General features: G+C 50.5%; 1 protein-coding gene and 1 pseudogene across 1 annotated transcript in view; both read left to right on the top strand.

Annotated features, from left to right (window-relative positions):
- Nucleotides 1–5,681, top strand: part of LOC148685810 (maestro heat-like repeat family member 5) — a 37,144-nt gene extending 31,463 nt beyond the window's left edge. Inside the window, exons 14-19 of the mRNA XM_088669908.1 lie at nucleotides 795–809; nucleotides 974–1,076; nucleotides 1,603–1,752; nucleotides 3,432–3,586; nucleotides 5,295–5,412; nucleotides 5,514–5,681. Of these exons, the coding sequence (XP_088526034.1) occupies nucleotides 795–809; nucleotides 974–1,076; nucleotides 1,603–1,752; nucleotides 3,432–3,586; nucleotides 5,295–5,412; nucleotides 5,514–5,681 (709 nt within the window). The remainder of the gene's footprint in view (nucleotides 1–794; nucleotides 810–973; nucleotides 1,077–1,602; nucleotides 1,753–3,431; nucleotides 3,587–5,294; nucleotides 5,413–5,513) is intronic.
- Nucleotides 5,682–8,218: 2,537 nt separating this feature from the next.
- Nucleotides 8,219–9,459, top strand: LOC132592122 (spermidine synthase pseudogene; annotated as a pseudogene).
- The last annotated feature ends 7,407 nt before the right edge of the window (nucleotides 9,460–16,866 follow it).

The following is a 16,866-nucleotide window of genomic DNA, read 5'->3' as shown; positions in this document are numbered from 1 at the left end:
AAGCAATTCGAAGTAGCGCCATCTTAAAAAGCTCAAATCACTTTCGCTTTCCTCTCATGGCCATGAAAATTTACGATCATTATAGAATTTACAGCTTTTCCAGGCAGGAGACCCAAACATCAAACCATAGACTCTTGGTAAATTAATGGATCTCCTTGCCCTATAGCTGAACTTAGCTTCAGGTCGCTGCTCCAATTTAAAGTGCGTCACAGCTCATAAATCCTCCGAACGCATTCAGAACTCCTTCCGTCCGACTAGGGGGGGGCTTTTCTCATCGGCAACTCCACATCTTTAAAAAAATATGCTCAGTAACAACAGTTATAAGGTTCAACTCACACAGTCTTTTGCTTCTCTTTCACTCCAAACAAGCCAGGACATCGCGTCCGGGAAGGTACGAGGCAACAATATGAAGAAAAAAAATAAAATAAAAACTCACTCCCCTTATCGCTCCGTCCCCATCAATCCTTCTTCCAGATGCAGTACAATCTTTGACTCCTCTCACTCGGCAGCATAAATTTCTCAGCAGTAAACAGCGCTTCTTTCCCTCCTTCTGAAGTATGTCCATAGATTTAAGCCTAATTATCTTCTTTAACCATGGAAATCCCCGCCATGCAGATTAGCGTCCGGGAGTCCTGGCCCTTGTAAGTGCTCAGCCCAAGCTCCCCCCACTCCAAAAACAGTCGGAGTGGGTCTGGGGGCATCGCGGGCCAGCGGCCCCTCTCCGTAACCCCCGGAGAGGGTAGGGGGTTGCCATTTACTCCCCTAGCAACCGCCAAATTCCTTACAAAGGTCAGAGAGATGGAAAACAGGTCCGCCATTCCTGCAGGCGGAAACCGGAACCCCTGATTTATAATTTTTGAGGTGAAATTGATAATATTTTTGTTGGTCCCAATGGGAAAACGGGAGGTTTTGAGCAGGGAGCACTAATGCTGTGTTCTTTTGTATGACCCTTCTTAGGAACGGAAGTGCAGAGCAGGGAGCTGCAGAGGAAGGGCCACGTGGTGAAGTGGGCCAGAGAGGACTTTTTCATCTCTGGCCCCTCCATTTACATCGATGACATCACCAAAGTGGCCAAGGTAGGTGTGGCTTTTTGTACTCTTTCTTGCTAAGACCGCAGCCAGCTCCCAGATAGCAGAGGTTTGTCCATTCGGGCAAATGGGGCCCTGCCCCACCAACCTCCTCAGGCAGCCCACACCACCTAGGGCAGGCTTCCCCCATCTCGGCCCTCCAGATGCTTTGAGACGACAATTCCCACCATCCCTGACCACAGGTCCTGCTAGCTAGGGATCATGGGAGTTGTAGGCCAAAAGCATCTGGAGGGCCAAGGTTGAGGAAGCCTGTTCAAATCCCCACTCAGCCAGGAAACTCACGGGGTCCGTCACAGCCTCTCGGTCTAAAGTACCTCATGAGGATAAAATGGGGAGGAGAGAGAACCATCAGAATTGGAGAGTTGGAAGGGATCCTGGGGGTCATCTAGTTCAACCCTCTGCAAGGCAGAGTGGATAGATAGGTCACTTTGTTTGTGAAGGCGCCCGTGGTCTACTGAAAAGTGGCCAGATGTGGAGCAGAAGAAAACTCCCTCTTCTTTCTTCTTTGTGCCAGGCCTTTGGGGAGCACCTCACGCCCAGCCAGATCAACGAGGTTGTGCTGATGGCGATTGACAACTTGACAGTAGAAGGCAGAGCCACCTCGCAGGCCGCAGGAGTCCTGCTGAGTTCCTTCCTTGAGGAATGTGGGATGGAAATGGAAGAGGTAAGGCTCAAAACAGAGGCAGAGAGCAGGTTTCCTATCAGTGAAACATTTTCTTTGAACGTAGAATTAGCTTGCTTCTGGGTAGTAAGAAGGCATTGGTTTCCACGTCTGTGGCGGGCGCCTCTGTTTCCATTCTGCTGCAGCTTGGCTTCCAAAATGGCAGTATTTTAAGTACATTCTTCCACCCTGTCCATGTCAATGCAAAGGAAACAGAATGTAGACAACACTGAGGTCAATGGACCACTGCTATTCCTAGGGTTAACAGGAGAGATGAGTCAAGCCGGCTCTTGGATCTGTTTTCTATTTCTTTTGTGGTTCTCTTTTGTAAGCTACATGTATTGAAAATCTAAATACACATTTTCAAGCAAACAAACGAATACTGTAGTCATTAAATTCCAGTACCTAATAATTTTTCCTCTCCCCCCCTCCACTGTCAGGGTCTCATAGTTGCTCTCTTCACACACAAACAGTAGTGGCAATGTCGTTCTATAGCTTTTATTTCTTGCTATTTACACAACTGGGCATTTCAATCTGTATCGTTGATTCGCGGCTTCTTTTCCGACCTTCCACCTACGTTCACGTAATCACGAGGGGGCTCAGGTCTTTGCCCCTCCCCTGACTCGGAACTTAACCCTTGCACGGTCTGTGAACTTGCCTGTTCACTTTCCTGCGTCTCTTTACTTTGTGTTCCCTCCCCCTCCATGGGCTGTAAAGAAAGAAAGAAAACCCTGCTTGATCCTGGCTCTCTTTCATCTTCGGTCGCAGGGTTTGCTATCTCTTCCTGCTGCTGCCAGTTCAGCCTCACTGGGATATCGTATGTCAGGGGACTTAGAACGTTTTCCCATTTCTGTGCATAGAGAATCCTAGCAGCTGTAGTCACATACCCCGTGTTTCTCCACAAATAAGACACCGTCTTATATTTATTTTTCCTCAAAAAACAACAACACGGTGGCTTATTTTCAGGGGATGTCTTATTTTTTAATTATATGTCCAGCCTAGCCTCTTCCTTGGCGCCCTCCAGAACTGCGCCTATCACTATGTCTTATTTTCAGAGTATGGCTTGTTGTTGTTTAGTCGTTTAGTCGTGTCCGACTCTTCGTGACCCCATGGACCATAGCACGCCAGGCACTCCTGTCTTGCACTGCCTCCCGCAGTTTGGTCAAACTCATGTTGGTAGCTTCGAGAACACTGTCCAACCATCTCGTCCTCTGACGTCCCCTTCTCCTAGTGCCCTCAATCTTTCCCAACATCAGGGTCTTTTCCAAGGATTCTTCTCTTCTCATGAGGTGGCCAAAGTATTGGAGCCTCAGCTTCACGATCTGTCCTTCCAGGGAGCACTCAGGGCTGATTTCCTTAAGAATGGATAGGTTTGATCTTCTTGCAGTCCATGGGACTCTCAAGAGTCTCCTCCAGCACCATAATTCAAGTATGGCTTATATTGCACAATTGCTTAGAAATCCTGCTATGGCTTATTTTATGGGTATGTTTTATTTTAGGAGAAACAGGATACACAAATAACTTCACCATCTTTTTTGGAACTTCTGACCCTATAACCCCAAAAGCTTCAGTTTTGTTTTGTTTGTTTGTTTTTCTCATCATATATCATTTCTCCGAAATCCCTCGCTTTCGTTCAGGTCCACCTCACTTTCTCATCCTGGTCTTCTTTTATCTTCTTCCAGCTGCCCATGATCATCAGGGAGATCTACCACCATCTCCCGAGCATCCCAGACGCCCGAACAAAGGACGAGGCCCTTACAGCAGTAGCCAACATCGCGGCGAAGCGGCTGACCCCAGTGCTTGACAGCCTGTTAGACTGCTCCACTGACTGGGATGAGTAAGGGCCTCTTAAAATTATTAACGAACATTAAGGAGAGAGGTGGTTGGGGGGTCCCTGATCTTAAATTATATTAAGCCTCCGCTTGTTTTTGATGGATGAGAGAGTGGATGGTATTAGAAAATCAAGAGCTCTTGGAATTGGAGGGATTTAGGAATAACAAAGGCTGGCACGCATACATATTACAGGAAAGCAGAGGGAATGATAAAAGTTTCACGGATCATATAATTTAAAAAATTGGTATTTTAAATCTGGGATGAATACAAAAATTTATTAGAGACAAAGACGCCCTGGTGGGCGTTGCCATTGGAGATGACGATGATGAGCGGCCGAGGTAAAAGTGGAAAATGGCCAACCTATCAAGAATTGATAGTGAAGGAGGAAGGAGATCAATTTGTAATAAAACCATATGAACAGACAAAACATCATTGTGCTAGCTGGTTACATTATCTCCAAATACAAAGTTTATTTTAAAAAACCATAAAGAAATAGGATTTATTGGGGGGAAATCTAAATTACAAGAAATTCTGATTGATAATATGGTTAAACCGCTATCCAAGATGTATAAATTTTTATTAGAGTGGGAATTAAAAGATGAAGAGATAAAATCTGTAATGACAAAGTGGGCCCAGGATTTAGGAAGACCAATTTACAAAACACAGTGGGATAAATTGTGGAGATCAACAATGAGATTTACAGCGTGTTCAGGAATTAAAGAAAACATGATGAAGCTTGTATACAGGTGGCATTTGATGGGAGTGTAAAGAAATAAATAAATTTTGGAATGATATATATGAGAAATTGAAGAGAATGTTAAAAGTCACATTTGAAAAAAACCCTGAATATTTATTATTAAGTTTAATCCCAGAAAATATCCCTAGAGATAGAGTTAATATTTTTTTGTATGCTTGTGATGCAGCGAGATTAGTATTAGCTCAAAAATGGAAAGGAACCGGAATACCAACAATCCAAGAGTGGCAAATTAAAGTAGTAGAGTTTATGAATTTGGCAAGGATGACGGCGGCAATGAGGAATATACCAAAACAGAGAACAGAAGCAGAATGGAGATATGTGGAAGAAAATATTGAAACAGAGTTATTGATTTGCTTTGAGTAGAGAAAACATGCAGGAATAAATCAATTTGAATTAATAAGAGGCAAAGCAAATTAAGGGATGATAGTAAGGGAAACGATATATTGGCGATTGGAAGCCAATTTTAATTTAAAATGAATTGATTTTATGTGCGTATGTTTATGTGTTATGATTTGATTTGGGGATGAGTTATGTTATGTTATGTTACGTTTGTTTAATTTGATATTGTATATTATTTACAGTTTGAAAGATTTAATTTGCCCAGCGAGTTTTGATCAATTTGGTTTGTCTATTTATGTTGATTAATTTATGTTGGGTGGCTTAAATGTGTATTTATGTTTATCCCCTGGTGTGTGTATAATTCTTTTTAAAAGTTTCTTGAATAAAGTTTATTTTTAACATGGGGGAAAAAAAAGAGATGAGTGTGTTACGGGGAAATAACATATAGGAATTAGGGGAGATTGCTTTGCCAATGTGCAAAGCTTTTGTGAGGTGGAAATGGGGAGAGCTGAATTTAATGTATGTATGTGCAATATAAAGCTTAAAGGGGGGGGGGCTGACCTGACTTTTTTTAAGAAAAGGGGGGAAAGAAAAAATCTCTTTTTAAAAATTGCAGAAGAGCCACAGCGGTCTGGAGAACTTTGGTCAGCAACCAGTATGCCAGCAGCCAGCTAATTAAACCTATGCTGAGGAGGATCCTGGGGAAGGGCTCCAATCCGCAAGTTCCAACAGCGGTAGGAAACCATTCAGTTTCTATGTTGCTTCCTGCATAGAAAGTTGGGAGATTTGACGATGACCTCTGCTGAATGACGTTCTCCTGTCTTTGTCCCTCCAGGCTACCAGCGCTCTGTCCCGGATACTCACCTTACCGGAGGCTTCGGGGCTGCTGGAACAGAACTTCCCCAGGATCCTGCTGGCACTCAGCCTCCGCCTCAGCTTTGTCCTGGAAAAGAGCAGCAGTACCATCACAGGCCCCTCTTCCTGCCTCGATCCGCTGGCGTAAGGGACCTACTAATGCATTTGGGGTGGCCCTCCCTTCTCTCTCTGGGCGCTTGTCAGCCTGACCCATAGCCGTGATGGCTCAGCCCTCCCCCCAAGAGATAGGCCTCCTTTCTACATGGAGGTTCTGCTAAGGTTAGGTAGCTAAGAGACCCAGGCTTCCCCAACTCCTGTACTCTTCAGTCGTTTTGGACCACAACTCCCACCAACTGGGCTGAAGATGGGAGTTGTAGTCCAAAACACCTGAAGGACACTAGGATGGGAAAGGATGTTGGATGGGCTGATTTTGGTGGGGTGAGACTCACGTCTCAGGAAACCTTAAGTCTCCATCACAGCCGAAAGGTTGCAGCTTGTGCTGGAACCATGTGGGAGGGTGCAGAGGGCGATGGTTGTGGTTGGATCCATCAGGCCAAGCAGCTCAAGACTGCAAGATGTCAAGGACCTCAAACTCCCCAGATGAACCTCCCCAGACCTTGTGATCATCATCAGAGGCCCCTCGTCATGTGCCTCCTCCACGAGAAGTCTGGAGGGTGGCAAAAGAAGAAGGGGTCTTTTCTGTGGTGGCTCCCATTAGTGCAACGCTCTCCCCAGGGAGGTTTGCCTGGTGCCTTCATTATATACCTTTAGATGCCAGGCAAAAAGGTTCCTTTTCAACCAGGCCATTGGCAGATTAACATCCTACGCCCTTTCAACTGTGTCTGTGAGAGGGAGAGGGGTTATTGGTTTGGTTTGTTCATGTTTTTCTTATTTATTTTGTGCTTCTTATCTTGTATTTTTATGTTGTGAACTGCCCTGAGATCTACGGGTGAAGGGCAGTATGCAAATTTTTAAAATGGAAAAATAAATAGTACAATATTCTTGGTTTCTTCACTTGACTCAGGACCACAGTGCAGGCCATGAAATATCTGGTTGGCCGTTTTGGAGGCATCACAGACGGAGAAATGTTCCACTTAGAAAGCTGCTGGGACATGCTGGCACGTAAAGAAACCTTTTTCGAAGGCATCCGTCTTCTTGCAAGGTAAGAAGGTGAAAAGGACTGGCAGGTGAGGCAAGAAGAGCAGCCCCCCCCCCAGGCCTGCTTTCTGGGAAATGGGGATAAACTTATGACTTATTTCAGAAAATGTATGTGCTGTTGCTTGTAGTAAAACAAACTTCAAAGCGGCTGAAAAGAAAAGATAAGAAAATATCGATTAGAAAAACTAACAACAATAATTTGAGACTTTTGAAAAATTAAAATAACAATAGACTAAAACCAGATTGGTCCCAGCTCCTGCCAACCTAGCAGTTCGAAAGCACGTCAAAATGCAAGTAGATAAATAGGAACCGCTCCAGCGGGAAGGTAAACGGCGTTTCGATGTGCTGCTCTGGTTTGCCAGAAGCGGCTTTGTCATGCTGGCCACATGACCTGGAAGCTATACGCCGGCTCCCTCGGCCAATAATGCGAGATGAGCGCGCAACCCCAGAGTCGGTCACGACTGGACCTAATGGTCAGGGGTCCCTTTACCTTTACCTAAAACCAGATTAACATTTGCACCAGCTTTCTAAACATCTGGAGGCAGTGCAAGACAGGAGTGCCTGGCGTGCTCTGGTCCATGGGGTCACGAAGAGTCAGACACGACTAAACGACTAAACAATAACAACAACAAGCCATGCACTCTCAAGCATCCCTTCCTTGAAGGAGAGCTAGATATTGGGATACGACTTGGGTGAAATTGGAGAGGAGCAGAGGGTAGTGACTGGAGCAACCCAATCAGGTGGGCGGGGTGCAAGTAATGTTGTTGTTGTTGTTGTTGTTTGTTGTTGTTGTTGTGCCAGCTTCAGGCTTGTGCATCCTTTGTCTCTTATTTTGATGTTACAGGACTTTGGCGGCATCTTCAAAAAAAACCTATAAAAGAATATTCAAAGAGGCCGGAAAATATGTACATCGCCGCAACCGAAAAGAGACAGCCATTGGAATGGCATTTTATTTTGCTGTGAGTGTCGGAAACGGGGAAAGAGGCGCTCCTGCTCATGGGCGTACCCAGCATGGGGCGGGGGGGGGGGGCAGGGGCCGAGCGAGGAAGGCAGGTATCCCGCCGGCCCAGAAGGGAAAGGGAATCCTCAGAGGGAGCCGCTTGAGCTCTTGTAAATGCGCGACGGGTTGGGGGGGGGTTGCCGGTGAGTTTCGCGGAGAGAAGGCAGGCGCCTTTCCCTCAATGCTGCGCTTCGTCGTCGCAAGCACAAACCAGCTCTGCTCGGCTGGCCTGGCGCTCCTTGCACCCGGAGCAGGGCGCCAGCTCCCCTTCCACCCATGGAGAGGGGCCAGTTTCCGGGAGAAGCGCCCCTTTGTCCAATTGGTGGGCGAGCGCACAGCCAGCAGCCCTTGAGCGAGCGAGCGAGCTCCAGAGAGGCGGCCATACATATAGTGTATGGACTATATTTTTTATAGAAGAATTATGAATACATAATAAAAAATGCACTTTTTATGCTCCAACAGGGGATGTGCGAATCCGAATCAGATTCGGATGCTTCTGTGCCCTAGCGCCTCATCTGGTCTGAGGGCAGAATCTCCAGGGCCAGGAACTCAATCATCTTTTCTGAAGACTATCTCAGCAGGGAAATCCTGCATATCTGGTGTTGGTTCTCGCCGTTCCTCATCTCCTCACGAGAAAACCCTGTCTCAGAAACCTTCAGCCCCGAGGTGGCCTGCGCTTGCGGAGGCGAGGCAGAGTGGAGCAGAGGGGCAGCCGCTTCACCTTCCCCAGTTTGGCTGGCCATGGAGCTTAGCTTGGGAGGCAGAGGAGGAGGAGGAAGGGCAGCAGCTGGAGGGGAGGCAGAGGAGGAGACAGCAGCCCCAGCAGTCGTCATCCAAGAGGGCTGGTTCCGCGAGACGTGCAGCCTCTGGGCTGGGCAGGCCCTCTCTCTGCAAGTCCAGGAGGTCCTGCATCACCAGCGGTCGCCCTTCCAGGAGATCCTGGTCTTCAGGAGCAAAACATACGGGAACGTCTTGGTCCTTGATGGAGTCACCCAGTGCCCAGAGAGGGACGAGTTTTTGTACCAGGAAATGATCGCTAACCTTCCCTTGTGCAGTCCCCCAAACCCACAGAAGGTGCTCATCATTGGGGGCAGCAATGGAGGAGTCTTGCGGGAAGTGGTCCAGCACCCTTCCGTGGAGTCCATGGTACAGTGCGAAATCGACGAGGATGTGATCCAAGCATCTAAGAAGTACCTCCCAGGGATGGCCGTGGGATATTCTAGCCCAAAACTTACCTTGCATGTTGGGGACGGCTTCGAATTCATGATGCAGAACCAGAAGGCTTTGGATGTGATAATCACAGACCCTTCCGACCCCATGGGTCCTGCAGAAAGCCTCTTCAAAGAAGACAGCTCTGCGGGACGACGGCATTCTCTGCTGCCAAGGCGAATGCCAGTGGCTGCACCTGGACCTCCTAAAGGAGATGTGGCAGTTCTGCAAGTCGCTGTTCCCCGTGGCCGAGTACGCCTACTGCACCACCCCGACCTACCCCAGTGGACAGATCGGCTTCATGCTCTGCAGCAAGAATTGAAACCCTAATTTCAGGGACCCTGTCCAACAGTTGTCCCAGAAGGAAGTGGAAGCAAGGAATCTGAAGTATAACTCAGGTGTCCACCGGGCAGCCTTTGTCCTGCCTGAATTTGCACGAAAGGCTCTGAGAACCCCGACGCAGATCCACCTCTGGCCTCGGATGGCCCGGCGGGACGGAAAACCCCAGAAGCCTCACCCACCTAGCGGATCGCCTCTGGCAGGCGGGCGGGCGGCCTGACATGGTCCTCGCTTGCCTTGCGGCCTCTAGCCTGCCAGCTAAACATTCATTCCAATTAGGTATTTTAAAAAAGGAAAGGACTCTGGGTTTGCACCCAGCCGCAGGACCCCTCTTCCAAACAACCCCCCACCCCCACCTACCTAGCTCAGGCTTTGCTATTGGGCCATTGCTTGAACTCGTCTCTCCAGCCTGTGGAGCATGAATGTAGAGCCTGAAAACCCCACCCTGAAAATGCCCTATTTATAACTGACCATTTATTTCCCTTGAAAGTGGTTGCCATCTAGTTGGGAAAGACCAGGCACAATGGTTTGATGCTCTGCCTTTGGAGGGGGCATGGGGATTGGCATTGGGTGGGGTGGGAGCTGGCATAGTTGGATATCTTTTCCCTTGCCTTGCTCCCCCTTGCCCCCCAGCTCCACGGAATGCCCACAACTCTTTCCTCCTTGCCTGATCAGGTGGTTTGGGTCACATGCCCCCTGCCTGCCTGCCTGCCTGCCTCGATTCCTGAGCCCATCAGCGGGATCTCTTGGCGGCGTTTTAATTGGGTGAGCTACAGACAAAGACCAGAGTTGTCTGTAGAGAACCGTTAACCTCTTTGTATAGTAAACGGAATCAAATTAAAAAAGAAAAGAAAAGAAAGAAACTTTCAGCCCCAGTGAAAACAAAGCTTGATACTCCTCAATGGGAGAAATGTAAGTCAGATTCATATACAACAGAAAATCGAGCCCCTTCCCCTCACGTTGTACAATAAAACCTTTTTTTTATCTCTCCCAAAAATATTAATACAATAACTTAACTAAGTCTTAATATACAATAATAACTCAACTAATCCTCATCTACAACCTCTTTATACTTCCAAATCTTTTATTAAACACTGCTAATCTTACCATTATTTCCTAAATAAACTTTAAATTTCTTCCAATCTTCTTCCACCGACTCTTCCCTCTGGTCACGGAGTCTCCCAGTCAGCTCGGACAGTTCCATAAATTCTATCAGCTTCAACTGCCAGTTGTCCACCATAGGTAAATCTTCAGTTTTCCAATTTCTTGCTAATACTATTCTAGCTGCTGTTGTGGCATACAGAAAAAACGTAATATCTTTCTTAAGTAGTTCCTCTCTAATTATTCCAAGTAAAAAAAGCTTCTGCTTTCTTAACAAATGTGTTTTTCAACACTTTCTTCATCTATATATATATATAAATGGTGAAGGTGCGTGTGTGTTATTCCCCACTTTTCTCCCACAAGCACTTATCCGTTCGCCCTGAAATTTGGCCACAACCTCAGGGTCACATGAGGGCAGGTAACCATGCACTTACACTGACCAGCTGACACACCTAACACAGGTAAAAACATGGATTTGTGGTCAAAAAAATTGCACCCCCAGTGGACATTCAACTAACAACGGACAAACATACTCCCACAATCCCTCACGCCCCGGAGACCACTCCTCCAACAGAGAACAAACCACCCGAGACCACGGCGCTCCTGACGGAACCATGCCCAGTTCGGACATTCCACACCCGAGACCAGACCGTTCCCCAGGGACCCGCGGTCACACAGGAGATTACGTACAGTGGTGCCTCGCTAGACGAAATTAATTCGTTCCAGGACTCAATTCGTCCTATGAAAATTTCGTCTAGCGAGGCACCATTTCCCATAGGAATGCATTAAAAGTCAATTAATGCGTTCCTATGGGCTCCGGGGGCCTGGCGGCGGCACGGTACTTGCTCTCTTGGCTCACGGAAGGCAGGCAGGGGCTTGCTCTCTTGCCTGCCTGCCTTCCCTGAGCCAAAAGAGGTGTGTGCCAGGTGGCGTGGGGGGGGGGGAGAAGCAGAGGTTCTTCCCCCCACCGCCTCGCCCAACAGAGCCGGCATTTGACGGGGCTTCCAAACCCCCATCAGATGCAGGCTCTGTTGGGGGGGGGGAATGAAGGAAGAGAAAGCAGCCCTTTCTCTTCCTTCCTTCCTCTCCCCCTGCCGCCGACAGCAAGGACAGATCCCGGGGTTCGGACAAGTGCTGCAAGAGCTTCTCCGAACCCCGGGATCTGTGCAGGCTCAGCAGCAGGCGGAGAAGAACAATTTCGTTCCTCTCCCCCTGCTGCCCTGTTGTCTGATCTAGAGAAGCCCCGTCTGATCTGCTCTGTGTCAGGCGGGGTGAGGGGAAAGCAGAGTCCGCTTTCCCCCCCACCCCACCTGACAGAGCCGCCATAGGACGGGGGTTCGGAAGCCCCATCCTATGCCGGTTCTGTCGGGCGAAGAAGCGCCCGACAGAGCTGGCATAGGACAGGGCGAGCGCAGCGGACGGGGCTAACAAGAGAAAGCGTGCTGCACTCGCCCTCAAGCTGGCCCGGGATCGGCTGTTTTAGCGCCGCCGCCGAGGCGAGCGGGAGAAAGCGGGGACTTCTCGCTGGCTACCTTCCCCAAGCCAAGGGGAAGGCAGCCGGCAAAAAGCCCCTGCAGCGCTGCACTCCAGGGGACGGAGCCGAATTGCGGTGCTGTGGGAACTTGTCGCCGTCTGCCTCCCCCTTGGCTCGGAGAAGGCAAACGGCGAAAAGCTCCCGCATCGCTGCACTTCGGCTCCGGGGGACAAGGCGGCATGGGAGAAAGGCACAGGATAGTTCCTTCGCCTCCCCCCCCCCGCCCGACAAAGGCGACATCTGATGGGGGTTCGGAAGCCCCGTCAAATGCAGGCTCTGTCGGGCGGGGTGGTGGTGGGGGAAAGCGGAGGAACGGATCTGTCCCTCCGCTTCTCCCCCCCTTCTTCCCGCGCTAGTTACCCTTTGTGTTCCGCTGCTCAGTGGAACACAAAGGGGAACCAGCTGCAGCTCGGTAAGAAGGCAGAGGAAGATCAGCTGACAGGCGCTGACAGTTCATCTTCCTTTGCCTTCTTTCCACGCTACAGCTGGTTTCCCTTTCGCTAGATGAATGCCCTGATTTTCTGATCGGAGGTTTTTATGGCCACGCTTCGCAAGACGAAGCGGTGGCCATAGAAAACCTCATCGTATAGCGGGGCAACCTCCGATCAGAAAATCCTTTCGTTAAGCGAAATTTTCGTCTAGCAGGGCATTCGTCTAGCGAGGCACCACTGTACCAGCGACCCCCTCCCACCCCGAACAAGCCCACTCCACACACCCACGGATCGCACCCCCGCCGATCCTGCCGCCTCTCCGAGCAAACCCACTCCACACCCCACCTCACCCCACTCAGGGTAATACGGTAATACGGAGGTGGTGAGGGGTTTGAAGGTGGGAGTTTGTTGGGGGAGGGGTATCTTACCTGGACACTTCTGTGGGATGTAAGTCTGGGATGTGGTCTGTCTCCCTGGGTGGAGGGGTGGGTTGGATCTGTGACCCAGGCTGTTTTCATAGGCGGACTAGTTCCAGGGGTGGGGTGGATATTAGATGTGGTCTGTCTCCCAGGTTAGTCTGCTCCTTCTTGGTGGCGGAATCATTGTAGCAGGCGAGGCCTGGGATGGGGAGTGATGGGGAACGGCCACATACCAGCGACCCCCTCCCGCCCCGACCAAGGCCACTCCACACACACACACACCCCACGGATCGTGCCCCCGCCGATTCCGCCGCCTCCCATGACCTCCTCCCACCCCGAACAACCCCACTCCACACACACACACACACACACCACAGATTGCACCCCCACCGATCCCACCGTCTCCCGCAACCCCCTCTGGCCCTGATCAAGGCCACTCCACACACACACACACACACACCACGGATCGCGCCCCCGCCAATTCGGCTGGACCCAGACAGCCTACGAAAACAGCCTGGGTCACAGATCTACCCCACCCCTCCACCCAGACTGCCCAGGGAGACAGACCACATCCCAGACTTACGTTCCACAGAAGTGTCCAGGTAAGATACCCCCCCCAACAAACTCCCACCTTCAAACCCCTCACCATCTCTGTATTACTGTATTACCCTGAGTGGGGTGAGGTGGGGTGTGGAGTGGGTTTGCTCGGTGAGGGAGGGGGTCACAGGAGATGGTGGGATCGGCGGGGGTGCGATCCGTGGGGTGGGGGTGTGTGTGGAGTGGCCTTGGTCGGGGTGGGAGGGGGTCGCTGGTACATGATCTCCTGTGCGACCGCGGGTCCCTGGGATCTCTGAACCTGGTCTGGGATATCTTACCCTGAGTGGGGTGAGGTGGGGTGTGGGATCTCCGAACTGGGCATGGTTCCCTCAGGAGCGCCGTGGTCTTGGGCGATTTGTTCTCTGTTGGAGGACTGGTCTCCGGGGCGTACTCAAAGTACAGACTTCGACAACTTCACTGTGTAGGTTTTCTTGCACAACGTGAGGGGAAGGGGCTCGGTTTTCTGTTTCAGTCACAGGTTTCCCATCTTTTGAAATAATTTTTTGTTGGGGAGAAGTGGACCTTCCCCTCAGTGGTTCATTTAGGGGTGCTTTATTTTTGCGAAGGGTATGTGGGTCAAGTGTATATGAATCTGACGGCTGGAATACGGAGGACACACCAGAGGAAAATATCATGGGGAAATTGACCAATGAGATTGCACAATGGTTAAGTAGGGAAGCAGAGGAGGTAGTACATACAATTCAAAATGCTTCAGGATCAAAACAAAAGCTACTAAAGCTATAGAAAAAATCCCAGGTGATTGTTTGATCATATTTAAAGATAGAGAGATGAGGAATCTGATTCTGAAGAAAAACAGAGAAAAAAGACTCTGTATTGATGGAAAATTGATAATCATATTTAAGGACACCCCACTTCGTCTCCTGAAAAAACAACAGACTTACAAGACTCTGACAAAAATACTGAGAAAAAATGAGATTGAATTCAAATGGGAATTCCCGGAAAGGGTCTCATTCTACTACAAATAAAAGACGTTTCAATTTAAAAATGTGGACGAGACAAAGAAATTTATGAGGAGATATAAAGAGCTAGGAAGAAGACACAGCAGCAGCACTTCAGCCTGCTCTGTGCTCCAACCTCCGCTGCCCTCCTGCCTCCGCCACCATCCAGCCTGCCTTCCTCGGCATCATCTGGCCCTGACTGCCGACTTTGACCTGCATTGCCTACCTCGGCTTCATCTGACCCTGACTGCCTACTTTGACCTACATTGCCTACCTCGGCTTCATCTGGCCCTGACTGCCGACTTTGACCTGGATTGCCTTCCTCGGCTTCATCTGGCCCTGACTGCCTACTTTGACCTACATTGCCTACCTCGGCTTCATCTGGCCCTGACTGCCGACTTTGACCTGCATTGCCTACCTCGGCTTCATCTGACCCTGACTGCCTACTTTGACCTACATTGCCTACCTCGGCTTCATCTGGCCCTGACCGCCGACTTTGACCTGCATTGCCTACCTCGGCTTCATCTGGCCTTGACTGCCGACTTTGACCTGGATTGCCTACCTCGGCTTCATCTGGCCCTGACAGCCGACTTTGACCTGCATTGCCTACCTCGGCTTCATCTGGCCCTGACCGCCGACTTTGACCTGGATTGCGTTCCTCGGCTTCATCTGGCCTTGACTGCCAACTTTGACCTGGATTGCCTACCTCGGCTTCATCTGGCCCTGACTGCCGACTTTGACCTGCATTGCCTACCTCGGCTTCATCTGACCCTGACTGCCTACTTTGACCTACATTGCCTACCTCGGCTTCATCTGGCCCTGACTGCCGACTTGACCTGGATTGCCTTCCTCGGCTTCATCTGGCCCTGACTGCCTACTTTGACCTACATTGCCTACCTCGGCTTCATCTGGCCCTGACCGCCGACTTTGACCTGCATTGCCTACCTCGGCTTCATCTGGCCTTGACTGCCGACTTTGACCTGGATTGCCTACCTCGGCTTCATCTGGCCCTGACCGCCGACTTTGACCTGCATTGCCTACCTCGGCTTCATCTGGCCCTGACCGCCGACTTTGACCTGGATTGCGTTCCTCGGCTTCATCTGGCCTTGACTGCCAACTTTGACCTGGATTGCCTACCTCGGCTTCATCTGGCCCTGACCGCCGACTTTGACCTGCATTGCGTTCCTCGGCTTCTTCTGGCCTTGACTGCCGACTTTGACCTGGATTGCGTTCCTCGGCTTCATCTGGCCCTGACCGCCGACTTTGACCTACATTGCCTACCTCGGCTTCATCTGGCCCTGACCGCCGACTTTGACCTGGATTGCCTTCCTCGGCTTCATCTGGCCCTGACTGCCTACTTTGACCTACATTGCCTACCTCGGCTTCATCTGGCCCTGACCGCCGACTTTGACCTGCATTGCCTACCTCGGCTTCATCTGGCCTTGACTGCCGACTTTGACCTGGATTGCCTACCTCGGCTTCATCTGGCCCTGACCGCCGACTTTGACCTGCATTGCCTACCTCGGCTTCATCTGGCCCTGACCGCCGACTTTGACCTGCATTGCCTACCTCGGCTTCATCTGACCCTGACTGCCTACTTTGACCTACATTGCCTACCTCGGCTTCATCTGGCCCTGACCGCCGACTTTGACCTGCATTGCCTACCTCGGCTTCATCTGGCCTTGACTGCCGACTTTGACCTGGATTGCCTACCTCGGCTTCATCTGGCCCTGACCGCCGACTTTGACCTGCATTGCCTACCTCGGCTTCATCTGGCCCTGACCGCCGACTTTGACCTGGATTGCGTTCCTCGGCTTCATCTGGCCTTGACTGCCAACTTTGACCTGGATTGCCTACCTCGGCTTCATCTGGCCCTGACTGCCGACTTTGACCTGCATTGCCTACCTCGGCTTCATCTGACCCTGACTGCCTACTTTGACCTACATTGCCTACCTCGGCTTCATCTGGCCCTGACTGCCGACTTGACCTGGATTGCCTTCCTCGGCTTCATCTGGCCCTGACTGCCTACTTTGACCTACATTGCCTACCTCGGCTTCATCTGGCCCTGACCGCCGACTTTGACCTGCATTGCCTACCTCGGCTTCATCTGGCCTTGACTGCCGACTTTGACCTGGATTGCCTACCTCGGCTTCATCTGGCCCTGACCGCCGACTTTGACCTGCATTGCCTACCTCGGCTTCATCTGGCCCTGACCGCCGACTTTGACCTGGATTGCGTTCCTCGGCTTCATCTGGCCTTGACTGCCAACTTTGACCTGGATTGCCTACCTCGGCTTCATCTGGCCCTGACCGCCGACTTTGACCTGCATTGCGTTCCTCGGCTTCTTCTGGCCTTGACTGCCGACTTTGACCTGGATTGCGTTCCTCGGCTTCATCTGGCCCTGACCGCCGACTTTGACCTACATTGCCTACCTCGGCTTCATCTGGCCCTGACCGCCGACTTTGACCTGGATTGCCTTCCTCGGCTTCATCTGGCCCTGACTGCCTACTTTGACCTACATTGCCTACCTCGGCTTCATCTGGCCCTGACCGCCGACTTTGACCTGCATTGCCTACCTCGGCTTCA

This window comes from Zootoca vivipara, chromosome 5, assembly GCF_965207765.1.
Source record: "Zootoca vivipara chromosome 5, rZooViv2.hap1.1, whole genome shotgun sequence".
NCBI classification, from domain to species: Eukaryota; Metazoa; Chordata; class Lepidosauria; order Squamata; family Lacertidae; genus Zootoca; species Zootoca vivipara.
Note: the sequence above shows the minus strand (reverse complement) of the source record. Positions and strands in the feature narration are given on the sequence as shown.